The sequence below is a fragment of the Miscanthus floridulus genome, chromosome 18 (assembly GCF_019320115.1).
Source record: "Miscanthus floridulus cultivar M001 chromosome 18, ASM1932011v1, whole genome shotgun sequence".
Classification (NCBI taxonomy): domain Eukaryota; kingdom Viridiplantae; phylum Streptophyta; class Magnoliopsida; order Poales; family Poaceae; genus Miscanthus; species Miscanthus floridulus.
This window is the reverse complement of record NC_089597.1, coordinates 75,247,688-75,270,491: the sequence shown is the minus strand read 5'-3', so window position 1 is coordinate 75,270,491 and position 22,804 is coordinate 75,247,688. Positions and strand designations below refer to the sequence as shown.

Here is a 22,804-nt window from a genome sequence, read left to right as displayed (position 1 = left end):
CGCCAATGTCATGGCGTAGCTTGCCGGAGGAGAGCCTCTCTCCCCAGAATACCTCATTCGGAGCGTCCCGACAGCGCTCCCATTCGTTATCCACAACACCGCAGAGACCGATGGCCACCTTGCGGCACAACGCAAGCCTCCATCCCCCATGAACGACGGGTTCATGGGGGTGATCGAATATGTCATGGAATCTTTTCACGACCTCCTCGCGAGAGAAATAGAGTCGCCCTCCACCTCTGACTCTAGCAGGGGGAGCCATCACCCTTCTCGTGAGTGTTTCATGGCAGGTACCCCCGAGGGACACGTCGGAAGCATCCACGAGGAAGAGGCTACCCTAATGAATGACCTCAACGACGAAGTCGAGAGGGATGCAGGGGCCCCACCACGCCTGCGGGTGGAGCAGCTGAAGGCCCGACACCAAGAGCTTGAGGAAGCGTGACTCTAGCTCGAGCAGGAACATGTGGAGCTCAAGCGAGAGATCGAGCACCACAGAGATGGTGGGCGCACGTGCCATGCCCCACGACATGAACCGGAGGATCATCGAGGACGATGAAGCGCTCCCACACTTCGCCCGGGCCAGCCAGAACATTGCTGCTGTGGCCACCTTGCTCCAGGGGCTTCCGAGACCCACGATGCCCAAAGACCATCGAGCCCATCATGAGATTCACACGCTACTCGAGCGTGCGGTGGCACAGTAGGCCAGGAGCTCACTGTCTCGGCGACGCGAGCTCGACGCCAGCCAACGCACACCCTCGTAGCGACTCAACAAGGATGCGTCAGTCCACCAGGCACCACAAGGCGGTAGGGTGCGCACCGTGGTCCCGGTACATCAGCGTCTCGGCCGCAACCATGACGCGCGTGACACCCTCGACACCCGTAGGCATGTCCATGGCGATCAGAGGGAGGGAGCTAGTCACGGCTACCACCCTTGTCGTGGTGGGCGCTAAGACAGCGATGAGGACCAAAGCCCAAGCCCTAGCCTACCAGGACCTCAGGCCTTCGGTCGACACATCCTCAACGCCGCCATCCCACCACGGTACCGACCACCAACCAACATCCCAAAATAATCTAGGGAAACGAACCTCAGACTATGGCTCAAGGATTATCAGCTTGCTTGCCAAGCCGATGGAGTGGATAATGATGATTTCATTATTCGCAACCTTCCATTGTTCCTGGCCGATTCGGCGCGAACATGGTTGAAACACCTTTCGCCCAACAAAATCCAAAGTTGGGCGAACCTGAAAGAGATCTTCATGGGAAACTTCTAGGGCACGTACAATCATCCTAGGAACCCATGGGATCTCAAAAATTGCTAGCAGAAGGCCGAGGAAACCCTTTGGGGGTACATCCAGCGCTTCTCTAGGCAGTGCAATGAGATGCCTAACGTCGCTGATGCTGTCATAGGAGCTTTCCTATCTAGGACCACTTGCGAGTCCCTGGTCCATAAGCTAGGACGTAAGGGCCTGCAAACCACCAAGGGGCTCCTCGACATCACTAGCAGCCATGCCTCGGGCGAGGAGGCGGTCAAACCGATCTTTGACTGCCTCAAAGTCAAGGCAAAGTGGGACGAGGACGCCGGCGAAGGTGCCTCCAACCATCCCATCAAGAAGAAGAACAAGTAGTGGCGCGAGGGCTCGCTCGTGGCCGCTGCCGACAGCAAAGGGGGTCGAAAGCCCACCGAGGGTACCCTGATCCACTTTGAGGAGCTACTCGAAGGGCCATGCCTGAACCACTCTTTCCTCATTGAGCACCTATACAAGGACTGTGACCTCTTGAAGCAGTTCTTGTCTAGAGGCTCCAACAAGGGGGAGCATAGGAAGGAGCCTAGCTAGATGAAACGCGCAACATCACCCTCCTCCGCTCGGCCAAGTACTAGCAAGCGTTGTGCTGGTACCACAGTCGTCGAGTGCGGGGTCAGGCCTTCAACATTGGGGACCTAGTGCTCCAACTCGTCCAGAGCAACAAGAACCGCCATAAGCTCTCTCTGCCATGCGAGGGGCCATACGTCATTGCGGAGGTGCTCCGACTAGGCGCCTACAAGCTCAAGGCCATCGACAACAAAGTTTTCGTCAATGCATGGAACATCAAATAGCTACGTCGCTTTTACCCTTAATATACGCACACTTTCTCTTATCAGTTTCGCTATCAACTCCCTGATGTTTAGTGATGCCCGACCCCAGCAACGACAAAGAGTTGGGTCTCACTCGGGGGCTAATAAGAGCATATCTATTCGGTAGACAGTCTCTACGTTTTACCCTTTCTCACGATTAAGACCCAGAAGCGAAGTTTGCGGAAACAAACACTGAGTAAAATTGGTCGGACTACGAGAAACCTATTGCTTGGTGGCTCCGATGTCTTTGCTCACTAGCGTAATCAGAGTTTTTTTTTCTGCACCCCAGGCTTTTTGGCCTTAGCCACGAAAAGAGTCGGTACACGTTTAAGAGTCTATCTGCCTAGCAAACATTCTTTGTGCCCGACCCTCTCTCATGTTGAGACCTAGAAGCTAGGGTTGTGGAAACGAACGCTGAGTAAAACTGGTCAGACTGCAAGAAACATATGCCTTGGTGGCTACGACATTTTTGCTCACCAGCATGATCAGAATTTGTTCGCCCGCACCCTAGGCTTTACGGCCTTAACGACGGAAGGGGTCGTAACACACTAACCTTTTTATATGAAGGGGGAGAAGGGCTAAAAAACTGTTTGGCCATAACGAATTCTAAGAGCCTATCTATTTATTACAAGTTCATTGCCTACCTTATCTGCCTAACTAAGTTTTTGGGAGGGATGTTCTCATCCCCTATATCCGCAGGTAACTCCTGTCCCAGCGAGTAACACAAGTCGATCGGATGGCTTGGCTGCTACCGAGAGATGGGTAGGGAGCAGCAGGATGCTCCACGTGGGTTATGCCGACCCCATCATGAACGATGGGCCAGATTCTGCTCAAACATATCCGGTAAAAGCTCCCCGAACCAATCACTTGTTCCATCAAGGTAGGTCCTACGCCAGCAGGTCACCCTTAATTTGTGCACGTTTTCTCTTATCAATTTTGCTATCGAGCCCCCAACCCTAGCAACGACAAGGGGCTGGTCAGGCCTCACTTGAGGGCTAGCAAGAGTAACTATTTGCTAGAAATTCTTTATGCCCGACCCCTTCTCATGATAAAAAACTAGAAGCGAGGTGTGCGGAAACAAACTTTGAGTAAAACTGGTCGGACTGCAAGAAACCTACACCCCAGCGGCTATGGCATTTTTGCTCACCAGTGTGATCAGAATTTTTATCCCTGTACCCCGAGCTTTAGCCTCCGCCTTCAAGTCGCCTAAAGTTTGGAGGGGCCCACCTATGGAATCTCCATCGAGGAGAGGCTAGCAGGTTGCCTAAAGTCGATTGGACGGCTCTGACCACTGCCAAGAGATGGGAAGGGAGCAGCGGGATGTCCCATGTAGGTCACGAATGATGGACCCGGACCCCACACAGACATATCTGGTTAGAGCTCCCCGAAGCCGTCACTCGAGCCATCGAGGTAACTTGACCAACCCCCACTTTACTTTCTAGTACATGAGCATTCATTCATCCATTCTCATGCATGCATTCATACATTCATCCATACATCCATCTCATACATCCAAGCATTGTATATGCAATTGCTGCATCACAATGCTTCGCGTCGTGTCACGAAGCGGTAGTCGTTCATTCGACATGAGCGGCGACCGACCAAGGTTCGAAGGCTGGCCCGTGAAGGGCTCGAGACTACCTCGTGTCAACCATAGCCAGGGGAGAAAAACATAGATGAGCCCCAGCAGCCTTGCCTGACCCTGCTCAGAAGTGAACAGGGACTTCTGGACCTTTCTCGTTCAATCCTAACCTCGAGCCAAGCCTACACAATCTCCATCGAGGAGAGGCCAGCGGGCCACCTGAGTGCTCTCTGGAGTGACATGGGCAGTTGCCGGGAGATGGGTTAAGGAGCAGTGGAATGCCACATATGTTGACCCCATCAGCGAGTGACGGACCCAGATTCCACTCGGATATGCCTGTTAGTGAGCTCGCCAAGCACGACACTCGAGCCATCGAGGCAAGTGTCGTTAGCTTAGTCCCTCCAGTTGCAAAAACCGTAGATGGGGTGATGCATGAAACATGGCCAACCCCCACCGAGCCCCACGGGGCTCGGGGGCTCGAGCCGCTCGACCCAAACTCAGGAATCCACTTGACCGGGGCTCAAAGGCCAGCTCGCGAAGGGCTCGAGGCTGCCTCGCATCTAATAGAGCCATGGGAGAAAATGCAGATGAGCCCTAGCGGCCTTTGCCCGATCCGCTCAGAAGTGGACAGGGTCATCTTGACCTTCTCGTTCGATCCTAACCTCAAGCCGAGCCCGTAGAATCTCTATCGAGGAGAGGTCAGCGGGCCACCTGAGTCGCTCTCCGGAGCAACACGAGCATCTGCTGGGAGGTGAGTTAAGGAGCAGTAGAATGCCTCAAGAGGGCTAGGCTGACCCTGTCATGAATGACGTGTAACACCCTAGGTGTTAGCCTTGCATAATTTGACTTGCATAGCATGAGCATGAGCACCAAGCATTCATATTTAAGCTTTTACATTTGAAACATATGAAGCATGCTTGTTATTTTATGTTTCTTTGTATATATGCATATGATCATGAGTGAATACATGTAAATGGTTGATGTGAGTCACTAAAACATATTAGCTACACTTAGGTTAACAAATGGAACATTGTTCATGAAAGTCACCTTTCATGATCAAGTACTTAAGTGATGTTATATGTGTTGACCTGGATAGTCCTATGTGTGACCAATGCATGAAATGAGTGTGTGACCTTACAAATAGCTTAAACATGTTTAGAAGATCATGATGAACAACTTTGGTATTCATGGTTAGGGGTAATTTGGTCACTAAGCCATAGTTGAGTGTATACCATCATTTGAATGTAGCATGTTTGACCAAGTTTGAACTATGTGCTAGAGACCTTGCATGGAGGTGGTCACTAAAGCAAAGTTGTAGTATTTGGCAAGAGGAACAACTTTTGTTTTTGGGTCATTGACTGGTTTAGCTCCTAACATGCTTGAATTAGGCTCACAAGAATCATCAAATCCTTGTTTTCAGCACTTAGCAATTTTTTCTAAGTTTTAAACCCTGACAGTGCTGACAGCCCGACTTTGGGATGACATAACTTGAGATTGGTTGAGATTCAGGGCTTGAGTTCTAAAGAACAATTAGAGCTGGTACATCGTGCTTCAACATTGGTTTAGGAAATTTTAGCTAACAGTCCACGGATTTGGAGATTTCTTCGCTGCAAACCACGCTGTCAGGCCGAAATCGTGAGCACTGATGACTGAATCAAATGGCGTCAGTGGCCGACCAACGCTAGAATAGGGCTGCCGCGTGGAGCCAGAAGCGAGCGGTGCGTCGCCGGCGCCCTACCCAGCGTGGCCACGATGGGCCAGCGCGCACTACAACAAGCCCCGCACCCGTTGCTCCATCTCCGCGCTCTCCATTTTTGTTTTTGGCCTCCTCCTTCACCTTAGTGTAGCCACCGCAGTAGCCGCCGTTGCCACTGCCGTCGCAGCTGCTCCGTCGAGCTCGCCCACGCTCACCGTCGCCCCATTCTCCAATCGGCCGTGCTCGCAGCTCCGCCTCACCCTTCTCCACCGTTTCCACCTTGCAGCGCCCGCAATCGTGCCTTAGGTAAGCCGCTGTTCGTGTTGCGCCATCGCGGGTACGCCTTCGTCGGAGCACCGCCATGGTCACTGTCGTGGCCATGCTCTGTCGGAGCACCTCCAGCCGCCTAGGTCGCCTAGACATAGTCGCATGGTCGCCGTGGTTCTGTAGAGCACTTCATCGGGCTTCGCCATGGCCGGTGACGGCCGGCACAGCGTAGAGCAGCGCCGCCGTGCTGCCATGGCCGGCGACAAGCAAGCTCCGCCACACCTGCACGGCCACCACCTAGACCATCCGATGTGGTTTGAGTAGTAGATCATGTTGGTGCCCTTGGCTTCGCCGAAAAGCTCACCGGCGATGAGCCGTGGCCAACCCGCATCGAAGTAGCGCTGCTGCCCTACTTTGTTTCGCTGACTTGTAGGGCCGACTAACTAGTGGGTCCCCGTTGTCAGTGACTCAGTTAAGAAAGCTAGTCCATTTATTCCTATTTTTGTGTGTAACTTTGGAAATTGATAAGTTGAGCTATAGAGAACCAAAATTTGTGAACCAAATTTTGTAGTGTTCCTTAGGAAGTGTAGTATTTGTGAAAAATATGATATTAGTATTTGTAGTAGAATTTCTAGAAGATTTAAAATGAAACTTGAAATGTGTTTTAAATGTATGTAAACGTGTTTATTTTATATCTAGAGTTCCTATGCTCCAAAAATTATGAAATTTATGTGGTGAGTTGTTCTTGACAAGTATAAGCTTTGGTAAAAATTTGAGGGTCAGTGCATGTATTGATTTGTAGTTATATATTTTCCTTTTTATAATTAGGTGATCCTTGTATGAATTTTTATAAATTATTTATGAAGTCAATATTCATGAAATTTGTTGGAGATTGTCCTAGTACCATATGGATGCTAAGAAAAATATAAAATTTGTTGCTTGACACTTTTCACTAGGGGTTTCTATTTATGCTATTTTAAGCCTTTTTGCCTTGTCATTTTTATGTAGGGTGTTTTACATGCTAAAATAGAATGAAACTTTTACAGTAGTCTATTGATAGCACTAGTAAGCCACTATAAATTTATGAGAATTTATGATGTGCATTTAGTATATGTTTATTATTTAACCTAAGTATCCAAATAAAATAATAAAGGCATTTAAGTAAATAGTTTGGGATTGGACATTATGATTTCTTGAGTTCATTTGATGTCTTTGAACTGTTGGTATACTTGTTGAAGTCAGATCTAGAAAGTTTATATGCAATAGAAATATCGTTGCTTTATAATTCGGGTGAAAAGGGTTTTCGGACAGATTCTGTGATTTGGTATGTTGCATAGTAAAAATGACGTTTGCTGTAAAAATGGTTAATAACAAAGTTGTAGATAACTTCTTGATTTATCTTGTGTTAAAATTTTAGAGCAATAGGACATAGGATTTAGGAGTTATAGCTGTTTAAATTTAGTATCCCGAAATGCTTGCTCCCTGGAATTTCTGGACAGCACTGGATTGATTGTCTATTTTGGTTAAGATAAATTGTGAGTTAGCTTTTGGTGATTAAATAAGAGCTATAGACAATTTTATGAGATTTCCAGAAAGTCCAAGATCACAACATTTGGATAAGTAGAACTTCAGTTATGAGTAAAAGGATTAGTTGTTGTTTTGTAGTATAGTAAATGAATTGTTGAAGTATTTGATTTAGTAATTAAGAAGAGATATGCACATACTCAGTAAAATGTGATACACTTGTTATTACTTTAACAACATGCTGTTAAGAATACTTACAAAGATGCATTCTTCATGTAGCATCGTACTATACTTGTCGGCTTGTATGCATTCGCAATATCTTATGCCATATTCATGCATCTAGGATCGACGAAAGAGATAACGTTGCTAGAGTTCAACGAAGGAGAGGAAGGGGACCAGCAGGAGATTCCTCAAGCCATAGCTCCTGAAGAAGAGGAGCAGATCCCTGAAGAGCTTCTAGAGTGCCCTAATCACCGCCCCACTTCCTTTCTGAAAGGCAAGTCCCGGAGCATTCTAAGTCTCCCAGTATTTTACAAAATATTACTCAAGTCCTTATGATTGATGCATTAGGTTATAAGAGTTGATTGGAACCACTTGATGCATATAAATTCCTTGTCCAAATATATACACCTTTAACTCTATGTAGGTCTAGGATTGAATATATGCTTAGCCAAGCTTAGACCGGTAGAAGTCGGGTGATTTCCTATCACCTGCAAGATATAGGAGGATACCGAAGCACGGTTGGCTATATTTGCTATCGTGGAATAGAACCATGGGGTAAAAGAAAATCAAGGCCGAGCGGAGTCTATGTGTAGGTTGGCTCATGTGATTCCGTCTGTGCCGATCAAGGACCGTACCGTTGTTGGAACTTCTGACAAGATTGAACGCATGCCTATCACTTAGCTGGCCGGATAACTCGTTCCGACCGTGAAGCCAAGTAGCTCAACTTAGGCCGAGCCCCATTCTATTATGCGCTCCTTGCGGGGAGCCAGATTGAGCCCAAGGGCAGGCTAGGCCTGAACGTCCTAGCATTTGGTGTCCCCGATTGTACGGTGCGGTACGAACCCACGAAATGTGTACCTGAGTTGTACCAAAGGTGACCATTGATCAGGTCTGCCTGGGTTTGTGTTAGGAATAAATTTCTAGCTGGTTGAAATCGATTCGAATCGCCGTCTCTCCCGGATAGTGAGAAACTTGGCTAGCTCCAGCATCGTAGTAACTGTATTATGGAACATGATGGTTCGAATGAACATGGATTTACAATATCGGCTATGGTTACTAGTGTATGCTCTTAAAATGATAAACCATATGTTTGGCACAGGATAGTTGCTAATTTAGAGATGGATAGTCATAATTAACTTGGTAACCGAATTATAATTGTATAATTGATTTAATCATTTTTTATGCAAAATGTTGTTAAGCTATCTCTATTTATACAGCCTTGCATGATCCTTGGAGTCATTTTATTTCTGGTTTATGACGGGTAAGTCTAGCTGAGTACCTTCTCATACTCAGGGTTTATTTCCCATTGTTGCAGATGGCACTGTGTATCATGGTTATTGCAAGAGTTGCTTCTATCCCGCTGTGGATGAGGAGTAAGCCTTGGGCAGGCTTCTTTATTAATCCCTCTACATGCTTTTGTGGACTATGATAGTATGTTGGCACTGTATCAAACTATGTTGGCAAATGCTACTTTCAAACTTAATTTGCTTCCGCTTTTATCTATAAAACTTGGTTTGTAATAACTTTGTTTCATACTCTGATGATGGAAATGTATCTGTGAACTTTATGTAAGATGTGACATGTATGTTGAATCATGTACGATCTTGGTTGTTGTTGTAAATCATTTATCGAGACCCGTCGTGGTACTCGACGGACTACCAGGTTTATATGGGTTCAAGTATGACAGTGCGACCGCTTGTAGGCTGCCATTGTACTTGTACTCTTATAAATTGGTTGGTTCTACGACATGATGGACCTGGATTGCACTCGAACATGCCCGATAGCGAGCTCACCGAGTGCGTCACTCGAGGCATCGAGGCAAGTGACGTTAGCTGAACCCCTCTGGTTGTGGAAACCACGGATGGGGCGACAATCACAAAGATGAGCCAACCCTCGACCAGACCCCTGCTACACGTGAGGGCTCAAGGAAAGTTGGACTCACAAGGAGACCGAACGCGCGGTCATAGAATAATGGCTCAGATCCTAGGGAGGGGGTATGCACGAAAACAAGATACGCTTTCTCCTACTAGTTTCACCATCCTCTCCTTGATCTTTAGTGACACCTGACGCTAGCAATGGCAAGGGGTTGGGTCTCACTCGAGTGCTGATAAGGGTATACATACACCCTTTCTGAAACAGTTGCCGTGCCCGACACCCTTCCTCACGTTAAACCTAGTAGCAAGGTCTACAGAAACGAACGACTGAGCAAGGCTGGTCGGACTATGAGAAACCTATGCCTCAGCGGCTATGGCACTCTTGCTTACTAGTGTGATTAGAGTTTCCCTCCTACACCTCAAGTTCTATGGTCTTAACAAACAGAAGGGTCGGAACACATGAACCCCTTTTCACACATAAAAAGGGAGGAAAAACAAATTCGTTCACACCAAAACAAAAAAATAGACTTGGTCAAACGAAACAAAATAACAAGTTTGTTTAAATGATACGTAAGGGTCGGCACTTGTCCATTGATTACAAGAATGATCGACTGACCTATTGAACTAATAAACCCCTCCGAGGGAGAACTATGCCTTTGATCCTATCCATCAGGTCCTGTGAAAGGGGAGCCATCGCCGCTTCCATCTCCTCTAGCTCGTGGACTTCATAGCCAGGTGTGAAGCCATGGCTCATCGTCTCTAGATCGATGTTGTCCCCATAGTGAGAATGAGTAATCACAAAGGATTGATTGACCCCGGCATGAAGGGCATTCCTCTCGAGCTGGCGCACCCGCGCCATGATCTCGATGGCACGAGCCATGAGTGAACTGGTCTCCTTCGACCGTACCACCTCAAGGTCATCGCAGATCGCTCTGAGGGCGACGCTCAAGATACCAAGATCATCGCTCTCCATCTGAAGATTCCTCCTTGCCTCGGCAAGGTCCATGGCTAGCCCGATAGAAATGATTTTGGCCTCAAGCTTCAGGGTCATCGCGTTTCCAAGGTCGGCCTAGAGGGAGCCGACCTTCTACTATGTGTCATCGTGCTCCAGGCAGGCCTGGTCACACTCTTAGTAGGCCTAGTTACACTCCTCGTGAGCCATGCCGTGTTCCAAGCAGAGCCTCTCTATGGTTTGGAGGAGCTCATCTTGCTCCTTGTGTAGTTGAGCGACCACCACAGCATCTAGGCTCACCTTCTTCTCTAGGACCGCGAGCTTCTCCTTGACCCCTAGCTTTAGCTCCCTTTCCTTGTCAACCTCAGCCAGAAGGTTGAGGATCCACTGGCGAGTCTCGGCATCCTTCTAGAGCAGCTCATCCCGCTCCTTCCTGACCTTGGTGACTTCCTCATCGTCCCTCCATGACCTCACCGATAAGGCGTCGAACGCCTTCTTAGCCTCAACAGCGTGCCGATGGGCCTCGGCCACCTATGATCGAAGATTGTCCACCTCCTTGGTGAGGGGAGTTAACTTGGCCACCCTCTACTAGGCGACAACAAGCTGAGTGGTCACCTCCCTGTGTAGCCGTGCCTCCTCGATAAGGTGGTCCCATGTTTCCTTCTGTTCATGAAGGAACCGAGACTTCCCCCGGCTGCGAGCGATGAGGGACTAAAGGGAGACGATGGTTAGGATATAAAAAATATATAGAGAAAGGAAAGGGTGAGAGGTAGGATTAGGCAAATACCCAGCTGAAGGGAATGACAATGTCATGCAAGGCACCCCCAGCATGGTCTAGGGCTTCCAGCATGGATGCGATCCCCACATCGAGGCTCTCCCGCTCCATGCTCTTGGCGGTGTCATCGAGGGTGAAGAGCGTTGATATTGGATCCAGCGGATTTGTCCACTGGAGAAGGGGCTTGCCCCGTGCGAACGACTCGCTGCCTATCGACGTCAGCGCCAGGGATGACTCCTCGTCGGTCCCAAGCACCGCTGACCTCCTTGCCACCACAACCACTCCTGAGGACACCTCGGCCATGTCCCCCTTTGTCTGACCCATGCTAGGCACCATCACTAGTGCCACCGATAGCACGGGTCATGCTAGTGCCTCAGGCGCTGTTGCGGTTGTGCCTGGTCATGACCCCTCTGTCATGACCACCGAAACCTTCACCTACGTTGGGAGGGTCACGACCGGCTATGTCACACCCGCCACGGTCGGCGCCATGAGTGCAGTCGGCAACCTTGTCCGCCCCGTCATCGGCAGCGGTATCATGGCCATGGCTGGCTGCTCCATGACCTCTGAAGGCGCCCTTTGAGCCCCCGTGGCCGTCCATCCCGCCGCGGGCACGGGCGGCATAATGGGTAGCACCCGACCGACCAATGACTCGGTCACACTGGTGCCGCTCCCACCCGAAATGGGTGTGACACCAGTCGACAGTTGCCGCCTCAATTGGAGGGCGACACTCTTCTTCGGCACCAGCGCCAAAGGATTGCGCTGCCTGCCGACGCTGAAAGGGACGAAAAGCATAAGTCACGACAAAATCTGACTAAATTAGGAAAAAACAAAGGAACCGATAACTCACCTCAGTGTCGTCGGGTGGCAGGTACGTTTGGGGGTGAACCCCCTGACCTCTGCTCTGTCTCATCGGGGCGAGGCCATTTCGAGCCCGCCCCCTACTCCTGGGCAGAGGGGCTCGCTACCCTTTACTCTTGGGGCATGACGGTAGAGCCACCCACCTCTGCGTGACATCTCAGGCATGGCAGCGGAGCCACCAGCCTCTGTTGACTCCTGAGGGAGGCTGACGGTACGTCCTGCCTCCGTCGGCTCTCCAAACTTACCCTCCCTTCCACAGATCGGGAAGGGTCTCGACTCCTGCAAGGATGAACCAATACCTATCAGTGCATCCTCGATCTCCAGGATGTCCCACTCAACATCATCGGCTACCTCGTCATCGTCATCATCATCGTCGCTGTTAGTGTCCTCCTCCTGTTCCCACGCCTGTAGCTTCCGCTACCTCTTTCTCTTCTTGTCCTCCTTTGCCTTCCTCAGCCACTCACCCTTGGTGCGATTCACCACCCTCACGGACAAATCCCTCGACAATGGCGTTGGGTGATCTGTGAAGATGAGGTCCCTTGGCTGGTCCCGCCCCTCTCAAAGTTAGTATCGAGAGGTCGAGAAATCTATTAAAGAGAAGGCATGAGAAGGGTAAACTTATGAAGACGACGTGGCCTGGTTCTAGCCGCATCGAAAGATGTCCTAGCACTAGGTAGACGAAATCAAGGGGGCGCCTGCGTCATCCCATGAGGGCTCCATTGCCTCCTTGATGCGTTGCGCGATCTTGGAGTTAGAGAGTGCCCCCTCGGCGAGTGTCATTCCATCGAACGACGCCTCGAGCGCCATCGCATACAGCAGGAGCGCACGCATCATCAACGATGCCACCCTCCTTGCGTGGTAGGCCCCGATGACGCCTGACCCCTTCAAGCCATTCTCCTTGATGTTGTGGATGGCAGTGATGTGGTCTTGGATCTTCTTCTTGTCCTTCTTTGGGATGCCCCACTTCCTCCATGACTTTGGGGCCTCTTCGATCTGGTGCCTGGTGAACTCTGACAGAGGGGCGGTGGCGTCGTTCTTGAGGTAGAACCACTGTGAGTGTCACCCCTTGTTGGACATTGATAGCCGCATCGATAGGAACCCGCTGACCTGATTATTCTAGAGCTAGACACCGGTGCACCCCATTGGCATGTGTAGCTCCTACCTGTCGCTCTTCTCCCTCTTCTTCTGGAGGGTGACAGCGAAGAAGTACCTACACAAATCAAAGTGGGGGCTAATCCCTAGGAACCCCTCGCATAGGGCGACGAACACCGCCATGTGCTGGATCCCATTGGGATTGAGATGCTGCACTTCGATCTTGTAGTAGTGCAGCAGCCCCCGAAGAAATCTATGGACGGGGTCGCAAACCCACGCTCATGGAAGTGGGCGAACAACACCACATAGCCATCGGGGGGCGACAACATGTCCTCCTCATCAGGCTGTAGCCACTCCTCGACCATGGTCCGCTTGAAAGGTCCTTGTTTGGTTTTGGTAATTGAGTGACAACCTAGGTGGACTAATTGTATTTATGTGAGATACACAGGTGATTAGTCCACAGGTATATGTGTATGAGCAACATATGCCATGAAGGTGAAAATGGCTTGGAGATGTTGCAAAGCTCACACATGTGATGATGAAGGAGCTTAAATGCACATGAGACATGACATTGAGTTATGTGATCAAGATGGAGAAGATCAAGACAAGACTTGGCTTGATGGACCGGTTGCAAGCGTGAAGGGCAAGTCGAAGGCTTTGGAGTGATGGACTGCGTGGCGGTGAAGCTTGAGCAAGACTTGGCGCCGATGGACGATGGCAACGGTGAAGAGCAAGTAAAGTCAAGATCGATGAACCAATATGATCACGTGATGATATGAAGTGGATCATATCATTGTTGATCGTGTTGGTGCATGTGTTGCATCGACATTGAAGGAGATGGAATGGAATGCGCAAGGCAAAGGTATAACCTAGGGCATTTCATTTCACCAATCATAGGTGTGTAGAGAAGTTTATGACCGGGTTTAGGATAGATGGCCGTACTATCAAGAGGGCAAACTTGTTTGCATATCGGTCATCTAGTGCCACTCGAGTGATCTAACTTTGCATTGTCGCTAGGATCGAGTGGCGTGGCAAGTTGAGTGGCTAACATCCTTTGGGAAATGATTGTGAAAATGCTAACACACATACACATGGTGGTGTACACTTGGTGGTGTTGGCACATTTACAAAGGAGGTGGTGTTTGCAGGGGTGAGATGGGTTTGGGTCCGGCGCTTTCGGGAAAATGGAATGCCTATTTTCTATTACGCCGGATGCAAATTCTTGGTGGTTAGCACATTGGAGCAAGGGTGAAGAAGTTAGAAGTGAAAACGAGTTGATCGCGAAGATGCTGGCGTCGGTCAACTGACCGGACGCTAGATCTGAATGCACCGGACGCTGGTAGGCTGCGTCCGGTCAGGCTAACGTACGGTGACGCAGAAGCTAGAGTGTGACCGAACGCTGGCTGCGTCCGATCAAGTGTGACCGGACGCGTCCGGTCGAGGTCGGTACCTTTCTGGAAATGACCGGACGCTGGGGGTTCAGCGTTCGGTCAGTTGAAAGCTACTGCGTTCGGTCAAGTCAAGTGACCGTTGGAACTGGGACACGTGGCCGTCTGCGGGCGACCAGACGCTGAGGTCCAGCGTCCGGTCAACACGACCGGAGCGTCCGGTCGGCCCGACCGTTGCCCAGTGAAGGGGTAACGGCTAGTTTAGCCCTTGGGGCTATAAATAGAAGTGGCCCTCGGCCATGGCTGGTGTGGAGCACCTCAAGGGACTTAGTGTCCATGCTTGTGAGTGCTTGGGAGCCCTCCATCACACGTATACTTGATAGTGATCATCCGATTTTGTGAGTGAGCGATTCTAGTGCGATTGCATCATGAGGTTGCATCGAGTGGCACTAGGTGATCGAGTTGCAAGCTGGTGGTGCTTGTTACTCTTGGAGGTTGCCACCTCCTAGACGGCTTGGTAGTGGTCTCCGTCGAAGCGCGCAAGAAGCTTGTGCGGCGCTCCGGAGAAGTGCTTGTGAGGGGCACTTGTGCTCGCCCCGCGGGAGTCACGAAGAGCAACATTAGTAAAGCGTGTCATTGAGCTACCCTCACTCAAGGGGTAGGTTCTTGCGGCGCCCGACGTGCGGGCTTGGCAGGTGATGCCAATTAGCCACCGAACCACCAAGTGAGCGGTCGACACAACGGGGACTAGCGTGTTGTCAAACACGTGAACCTCGGGAGAAAAATCATCATGTCAACCTTGTTCTTTCCATTGGTTTGCATCTCCGTTACACAAGCTTGCATTTACTTTCATATACATTAAGCTTGTGTTGTTGCTTTTGTAATTAGTTAGCTTGTGTAGCTTGCTAGTTACCTTCATGCTTGTGTAGCATAGAAGTAGCTCCCTTGCGTGGCTAATTTGGTTTATGTAACCTTGTTAGTCACATTACTTAGTTTGTGTAGCTAAGTAATTGCGCTCTCTAATTTGGCATTGGTTGCCTTGTTATTGAGCATTGCTAGTGAGTTTAGTTGGCTTTGTGCTTTTGCTTACTAGCATGTGTAGGAGCTCCCCTGTAGCTTAAAGTACTAGTGGCATAGGTTTGTGTGACCTTGCTTCTAGAATTAGTTAGGAGAGCTATAGCTAGCCTGGCACCTTTGTTGCTTGATTAGTATCTTTGCAAGGTGCTAGTGAACATAGATAGAGGGGTGTAGTCTTGGCTAGACCGATAGTTTTAATTCCGCACTTGTTTCGGTTAGCCAACGTGATTAAGTTTTAAAAAGGACTATTCACCCCCCTCTAGTCGCCATCTCGACCCTTCAGCGTAGAGAAGATCGCGATGGATGAGGCCCTCCATGCACTGGAAGGTGATGTCAGAGTGGCACCACGGGTCCATTGGAGATGGGGGTGGGTGGATGCGAGCTCGACGATGGCGGGGATGCGGAGACAGGAGACTCGAGCGATTGGCGGTGGCGGTCATGGCTGTGGAGGCAAGGATGCAAGGTATGGAATTCGAGGGGTGAACCCTTTGGTTTTATAGGGATGATGGATGCAAGGAAACCAACCGCCCGCCCAGATCTCCACGCCTGCCATGATCTGCTGCAACGTCCCACCGTGGGACATGTGCACACAATCTCTATCTGTTCCCTTAGAAAATTCATCGAACATTTTGCCTCTTCGGACGGGCCATGACTCATCACGAGTAAAAGGAATACGAATCTAAAAGCGCCTCTATGGCCTGACTGGGCCCAGGATTTCACAGCTCGGCCCATCGATAGGTTCGACAACCGCTCCAGGCACCTTTAGGGTGAGAGGTGGAAAGGGATGGGCCCGCTAGCGGCCAATACTCGGGCGCACGAGTGCCGCGGGCATCTCGACCCACATTCGAGTCTCGGCCGGTTATGATCCAGGGTTTTTTTGAAGAAAGGTACTTAGCCCTTGGGACCGGTCGAACGGACCCGAGAACTATATAGATTGACCATAGAGAATCTAGGGTCAGTCACCAAGCTGACCCAAGCTGGATCCCCACGAACGGGATACCAGGGGCCCCACTTAGACTAGCCCATTAATAGCTCACCGGGTGCCATGATTCATCCTTAGAGGAAAATCGTGGCATGGCTCGACCCCTCTATTTGTATCAGAAAAAACGTTTGAGGGAAGGCAATAGCAAAGACGAACTGATCTTCGAGTGGGGCCCTACTATGGGAGGGGGCTCGAGGAAAGGGAATCACTGCCCCTAGGTCACGATGTGGGCAACAAAAGAAGGCCGAGGCCTTTAGAGTCCTCCCATTCAAAAAAGCCTCTGAAGGAGTATTCTACTCCTCCGCATGCTTGGGAGCTACTATCGGGGACGAATGCTAGGGTACCCAAAGAGGAGGAGCTAATAACCACCAACATTGATTAATCCAAGCTGTTAGGAGCGTGACTACAGCTCCAACCGACCCTAGGTACGCAAGCTCCGCCTCCTCCGACCCCTGGGGGCAGGCTCCGCCTCACCCGACACTGAGGCCGCGGGCTATGCCTCGCCTGACACCGATGCCGCGAGCTCCATCTCGCCTGACCTCTGAGGACAGGCTCTGCCTTGCCTGACCTCTGAGGGCTGGCTCCACCTCGCCCAGCCTCTAAGGGCGGACTCCGCCTCGCCCGACCTCTAGGGGTGGGCTCCGCCTCGCCTGACCTCTGGGGGCGGGTTCCGTCTCCCCTAACCCTTGGGTTTGCGCTCCGCCTCGCTCGGCCTCTGGGGGGACTCTGCCTCGACTGACCTCGAGGCTGGAGGATCCGTCTCGCCCAACGGAGACCCATACCGCTGCCAACCACTCCAAGTTCAAGCGAAGGGGCCTAGGTCAAAGCTCTGACACCAGGGAGATGACCGGCACGCCCCGATATAACCCGTGGCCATGACATGCCATACCTAGGGATTCACATCAGGAATAGCGTTGGGCGTACCGGTGCTGTTCTGCCTAACCCTCGTATGAGCATGGAAAGGCGCGTTAGTTCAGCATGACGTCCACCAGGACGGAGTGGAGCGCCACGATCGGGAGACGACGCCTGCGTATGGTGCCAGTGACGGACAGGGCCACGACGTGGAGCTGTCCCTATTGACGTCTACAGGGTTGGTGGGACCGTGTGAAAGAAAAGAAGGACCTAGCGATCCTGGATGAGGTCTTCTCCTTCTCATTCTCCTCTTTTCCCTTCACTATAACCCGTGCTTTCCCTTGGCCTATAAAAGGAAAAGCAGGGCGTCCCATGAAGGGGACTCGAACCCATCGAACCCTGAACTGATCAGAACACACTAGCACACAGCCGGAAAGCGATCGAGCTCTCAGCACCCGTTCGCTCCTCTCACCAGAGACTTGGGACATGTCTCTCTCTTGACCGTTTGTAACTCCTACTACGAACTTTCAGTGTTAGTAACATGAGCAGCAGCAACAAACTGGATGTAGGGACATTCTGCATGAACCAGTATAAACCTCGTGTCCTTTTAGCACACCATCCGAGCCAGACGCATAATATTAGAAATTTACTAGTTGGTGGCAACTCGAAACACCGACAGAAAGATGCTACGTGATATTACCATCTCATATTAAAAAGATTGCTCGGGTGTTATGTTCTCCGTACTAAAATATAAGAGATTCAAGTTTGTTCTAAGTTAAACTATGCAAAGTCTAGCCAAATTTATAGATACAAGAGTATTAACACTATGACATAAGAAATGTAGATTATGAAAATATATATCAATGATACTAATTTGATGTCGTAAAATTTTGGTCAAAAGTTAACATAGCTTGACTTATGAAAAATGTAGACCCCTTATATTTTAGGAAGGAGTGAGTACATGCTTATAAGAATGAAAATAAAAGAAATTAGATCTTTCTTCAAAAAGAAATGAATAAAAACAAGTTTTCTTTGCATCCAAATTACAGAACAGAAAGACAATCCTAATGACAAATGGAAATTGTCCAAATAAATTCAAAATACACCGTCCGTTAGATCTTTCTTCAAAAAGAAATGAATAAAAACAAGTTTTCTTTGCATCCAAATTACAGAACAGAAAGACAATCCTAATGACAAATGGAAATTGTCCAAATAAATTCAAAATACGCCGTCCGTGGGGATCGAACCCACGACCACGTGGTTAAAAGCCACGCGCTCTACCACTGAGCTAGGACGGCAACTGTTACATAGGTATTTGATAAGATTACTTAACGGTGTCGCCACCATTCTTACAAGGCTGTGAAATAAATGAAGCCTCCGTGCAAAATGCCATCCATGATGCCAGAATATAATGGTGGCCGTCTGGCACCTGTCTTTGAACCACAAGCCCACCATACTTTAGCGAGGCACATGTTCGGCTGGTCTATAAGTCGTTTGTGCTAATTTATACGACTAATTTATTGAGAGAGAAAAATACTGTACCATAACTAATAAGTCGGGTTATAATAACAGCCGAACGTAGCCATGTCATCGGCGTTGCTTGGGAGGATCAGCGGACCTAGGCACTAGGCAGAGCAGAACCAAGGTGGACGTCACATAGTTTGACTCCGAACGCCATCCACGCCCTTCTAGAATAGTTCTACCGCTCCAGCTTGGACAGGCCACCCGTGATACCTGATTCCCTGTTACCACCGTCGTGGTGTCCATGAGCAGTGACGGAGCTTCACTGAACAAATAGGTGGGGCCTAATCTATGCAATTGAGCTCTAAAAACCTATGAACAAGACTAAAATTACTGTTTAGTCAATGGAGATTAAGGTAGGCTAGCAGAGACCATGACCCACTTTAGCCTCAACTAAGCTCCGTCCCTGTCCGTGAGGTGACGAGCATGATATGGATCCTCACTATTGTGCCTCCTTGTGCATTCATAATCTATTCTCTCTGTTTTAAATTGCAAATTATTTCAATTTAATCCAAGTTAAATTTATCTAACCACGGTCACAAAGTTTTTAGGTCGACGGGGGTTAAGAAATGTGGTATGCTACTAGTGATAGATTTTTACACGGTAGTGTCAAAATGACATATGCCCTCAAATTGTAGACAATGTTCCTGGATCGAGGATTGATGCTTTTGACATCGTTTTATGTCTCATGTATAACTTCAACCAAGTTCATAAATATATATATATATATTAATATTTACAATATTATTACTATTACTAAATAAATACACTATAAAATATATATTTCATGAGGTATTTAATGGATCTTGTTTGGGCTATATATGTTTGTATAATTTTTAAAAAAGAAATTTGACTCAGAACAAGGTTAAAATGACTATAGTTTGACATGGAGTAAGTAGATAAATAAAAGAAGAAACAGATAATCAGAATTTGAATTTAAATGCATAATTTTGGAATATATATGATTTACTGAAATGCGAGTTTTGCATCCACTGGTAAGTCGTGGTGTCTTATCTAGTTGGTTAACTGATAGTCAAATTCAGTTTAGTTTTACCGGGCTGAGAGAACGTGCGGTTCCGGAATCCGGATGAGACCCAACTCAACACTTTCGTTATTTTCACTAAGGCCGTTATCACAAACCCATTTCGAAGGACATCAGGCCGACAGAACTACCAAATTCTACATCCGATCAGTGTGTAAAATCTGCAGCTTCCAAGTTCTAACCCCGTGTCCGGCAGCAAAAATTTAGAACCATCGAGTTTTGGAATTTTGAGGATGCGAACTTTCAGTCCATGTCCACCAGACCACCACCAACCACCAGCGGAAGACCCAAACTATCAAGTCATATAAACCATCGAAGCAGCCCAAAATACTAAAATATTGGACCACAGACAACGCGAGGGACTAATGTTTCGCCTTCCATTATAGACCAATAGTTCGATGCATGAATGGACAGTTTAATTTAGACCCATGGCTTCAATTACAAAAGGCAGTGCATTAGACCTAGGACAGACCCACAGCTTGTGTAACGAGTAGATAACTGGGTCATCATCTTCCTGGCAGCCAGCAATGTCAGCCCATTGCATATTTCCGAGTCCAGCTCCTAGCAGTAGATTCGTACTTCACGCGGTCAGTCTTGTACATGTGAGCAATCTCTAGGACCAATGGATCATCAGGGTTTGGGTCCGTTAGAAGGGAACAAATTGAGAGGAGGACCTGAAAATTGTGGGCATGTATTAGCTAAACATGCAAACTAGAAAAGTTGACAAATAAGTGTGCAGGAGGTTGGTATGTTTTGGTTAATCTGCAGAATCTTATAGATGATCCCAACTTCTTAAATAGGCTACACTAGAGTTATCTTGAAGTAGCTTGTAGCAATGTTACATGGAGAAGAGAATAAATACTAACCTTAGAAACTGTCAAAGCAGGGCTCCATTGTTCCTTTAAGATATCAAGACAGATGCTCCCATTGCTGTTGATATTCGGATGGAAAACCTTTGTCTTAAATGCAACCTGCAAAATGTAATAAATGATGAGCACACAGATAGGTATTTCAGATAAAGTTGGATTGCTAATGCGCATGTGTAGATAGAGCTAAGTTTTGCAAAGAACAAGGTTGGTTCTCACATTAAACAGGCTAAATCAAACCAGTGGTCTAGTGTAGAATAGAATGGCAAAATAAAGAGCTCACAATTTCACAGAAATCATAGTATGCGTGCACAGATTATAACATGTCATGGACAGTGTCGATATTTGTTGACAAGCAGCACATAAGTGTCAAATTCAGAATTAGTTGGAGACGTTCCATGCCAATAATTCTTCTAATTGGGATCTAGACATCTAGGAAATAAGTGGACAACTGGTGTAACAGGAATGGGGGTCCAATAATTCATATGAACTGACGTGCATAAACAAATGGAAACTAATTGAAATTGAAACAAGCAGTGGTCTTATATACTGTACAAAACTGTGCCCACAACAAATAACAAATAAGCAGAGACAACACTTATGTACCTTCGGTGGTTTGAATGGGTAGTCTGGTAGGAAGTGAATAGTGACAAAAAACACGCCACCAGCATATGGGCTATCTGATGGACCCATAATCGTCGCTTGCCAGTGGAACATATCTTCGGCAACAGGGTCTGTAGATGGACAAAGAAGTGCATTTTAGTCACACATTGATTTGATACTCTAAAACTTGAATATCAATCTTCCACAAACATAATTGCTAGTTCTGTGTACAAGTACAACTGAAGACTGTTGTTATGTACATACATCAGCATACTAGATTTGCTAGTGTCACAGTGTAGGGGCTGATGCCCCTGGAAGCACTCAGCAGGTTTGCATGCTCAAGTACATGACTACCATGGTGCGTGAGCGCTGCACTTATCTAAACAACAACGGCTTGCTTGGTGCCGACAAAATTACTCAACCCGTCTGAACAGAAAGGTGAATTTCTTACTGGCAGGACGATGTAACTGCCCTGTGCGACCCTGATGCAGGAACCTGAACATGAAAAAAGACCAGCAGGAGGCAGGCCCCTCTCCGGATCTAACAAGCAAACCTAGAGGGACGGCAGGAATGAACACCCGTATGTCCACATGAACAATATAGAATTATAGACAAGCTACGATCCTTTTCCTAAATTACACAATTACACAACACATGCCCGTTATCCCACCAACAACCTACACCGTTCAAAATTTACGATCACTATTTACAACCGTTCCCAGTGGATGTATACGCAGATCTGGCAACTACGCACGAAGAATTGCACCGCGCTGACAACCAAACGCAGGGAAGAAGTCGTCTCCCATCATGGAAAATTCAAAAAAGTAAAGCTGTAGCAGTGAAAGAGGAAGGGCGGGCGGAATCTAAATCACCTGCGCTGCATGAGGTGGGCGGATCCTTCTGCAGGTCCTTGAGCTCCTTGAGGATCCGCTTCGACGCCATGGATCCGGTCTCCTCCTCTCTTCCTCGCAAGTCGCAGAATTGCCGTGCACACCACAACTATCCGAAAGCCCAACTTAGAACCCAATCCAACTCGATGGAGAAGCAGGAAGGAACAAGCGGGGATGGACTGGGATGTATAAATACGGACGGGGAAGGGGGAGGGAGGTGTCGTGCAGGCGAAGATGGGATTGGTGGAGGATGGAGCTGGTGGGTTCTGGAAGCTTCTTGTCGCACACGGACACACGGTTTGGTTTGGACCAGAAGGGTGGGCGAAACCAAGACAAAGCGCGTGCCGTTACCTCTCAACATTCACCGTCCGTTCAAGCTCCGGAGCTGCTTGGTTGCCGTCCACAGAAAAATACGATTTATATCCGTAAAAAATAGTTTAACTTTGACTAAATTAATAATAAATGATATTAATATTTATGTCTTTAACTAAATTTAATAAAAATATATTTTTAATTTAATGGTATTTATTTTTTTATTATAGATGTTATTGTGTTGATATCTTTTCTCTTTTGAATCAAATGTACGGGTGGCGCTTAAACATGTAAGGGTGTGTTAATTAGGTCATTCAACT

General features: G+C 48.3%; 1 protein-coding gene and 1 non-coding gene across 2 annotated transcripts; both read right to left on the bottom strand.

Moving 5' to 3' along the window:
• Positions 1-18,476: 18,476 nt before the first annotated feature.
• TRNAK-UUU (transfer RNA lysine (anticodon UUU)) lies at positions 18,477-18,548 on the bottom strand. Its single transcript has one exon. It is a non-coding gene; the product is annotated as a tRNA-Lys (tRNA).
• A 1,351-nt stretch (positions 18,549-19,899) lies between these two features.
• LOC136521593 (ubiquitin-conjugating enzyme E2 28-like) lies at positions 19,900-22,564 on the bottom strand. The gene is made up of 4 exons (XM_066515342.1): positions 22,155-22,564; positions 21,286-21,413; positions 20,680-20,784; positions 19,900-20,487 (listed from the first exon to the last, which is right to left on the bottom strand). Exons 1-4 carry the CDS (start codon positions 22,222-22,224, stop codon positions 20,344-20,346), a joined length of 447 nt encoding a protein of 148 aa, XP_066371439.1. The 5' UTR covers positions 22,225-22,564; the 3' UTR covers positions 19,900-20,343.
• Positions 22,565-22,804: the final 240 nt, after the last annotated feature.

Bases quoted from the DNA above. Each gene is read 5' to 3' on its own strand.
- LOC136521593 (XM_066515342.1), bottom strand. From the start codon at position 22,224: ATGGCGTCGAAGCGGATCCTCAAGGAGCTCAAGGACCTGCAGAAGGAT. The intron at 21,414-22,154 runs GTGATTTAGATT...GTCCATCTACAG, and splicing joins GCCCACCTCATGCAGCGCAG to ACCCTGTTGCCGAAGATATG. The intron at 20,488-20,679 runs GTTAGTATTTAT...CACAATTTTCAG, and splicing joins CTGCTTTGACAGTTTCTAAG to GTCCTCCTCTCAATTTGTTC.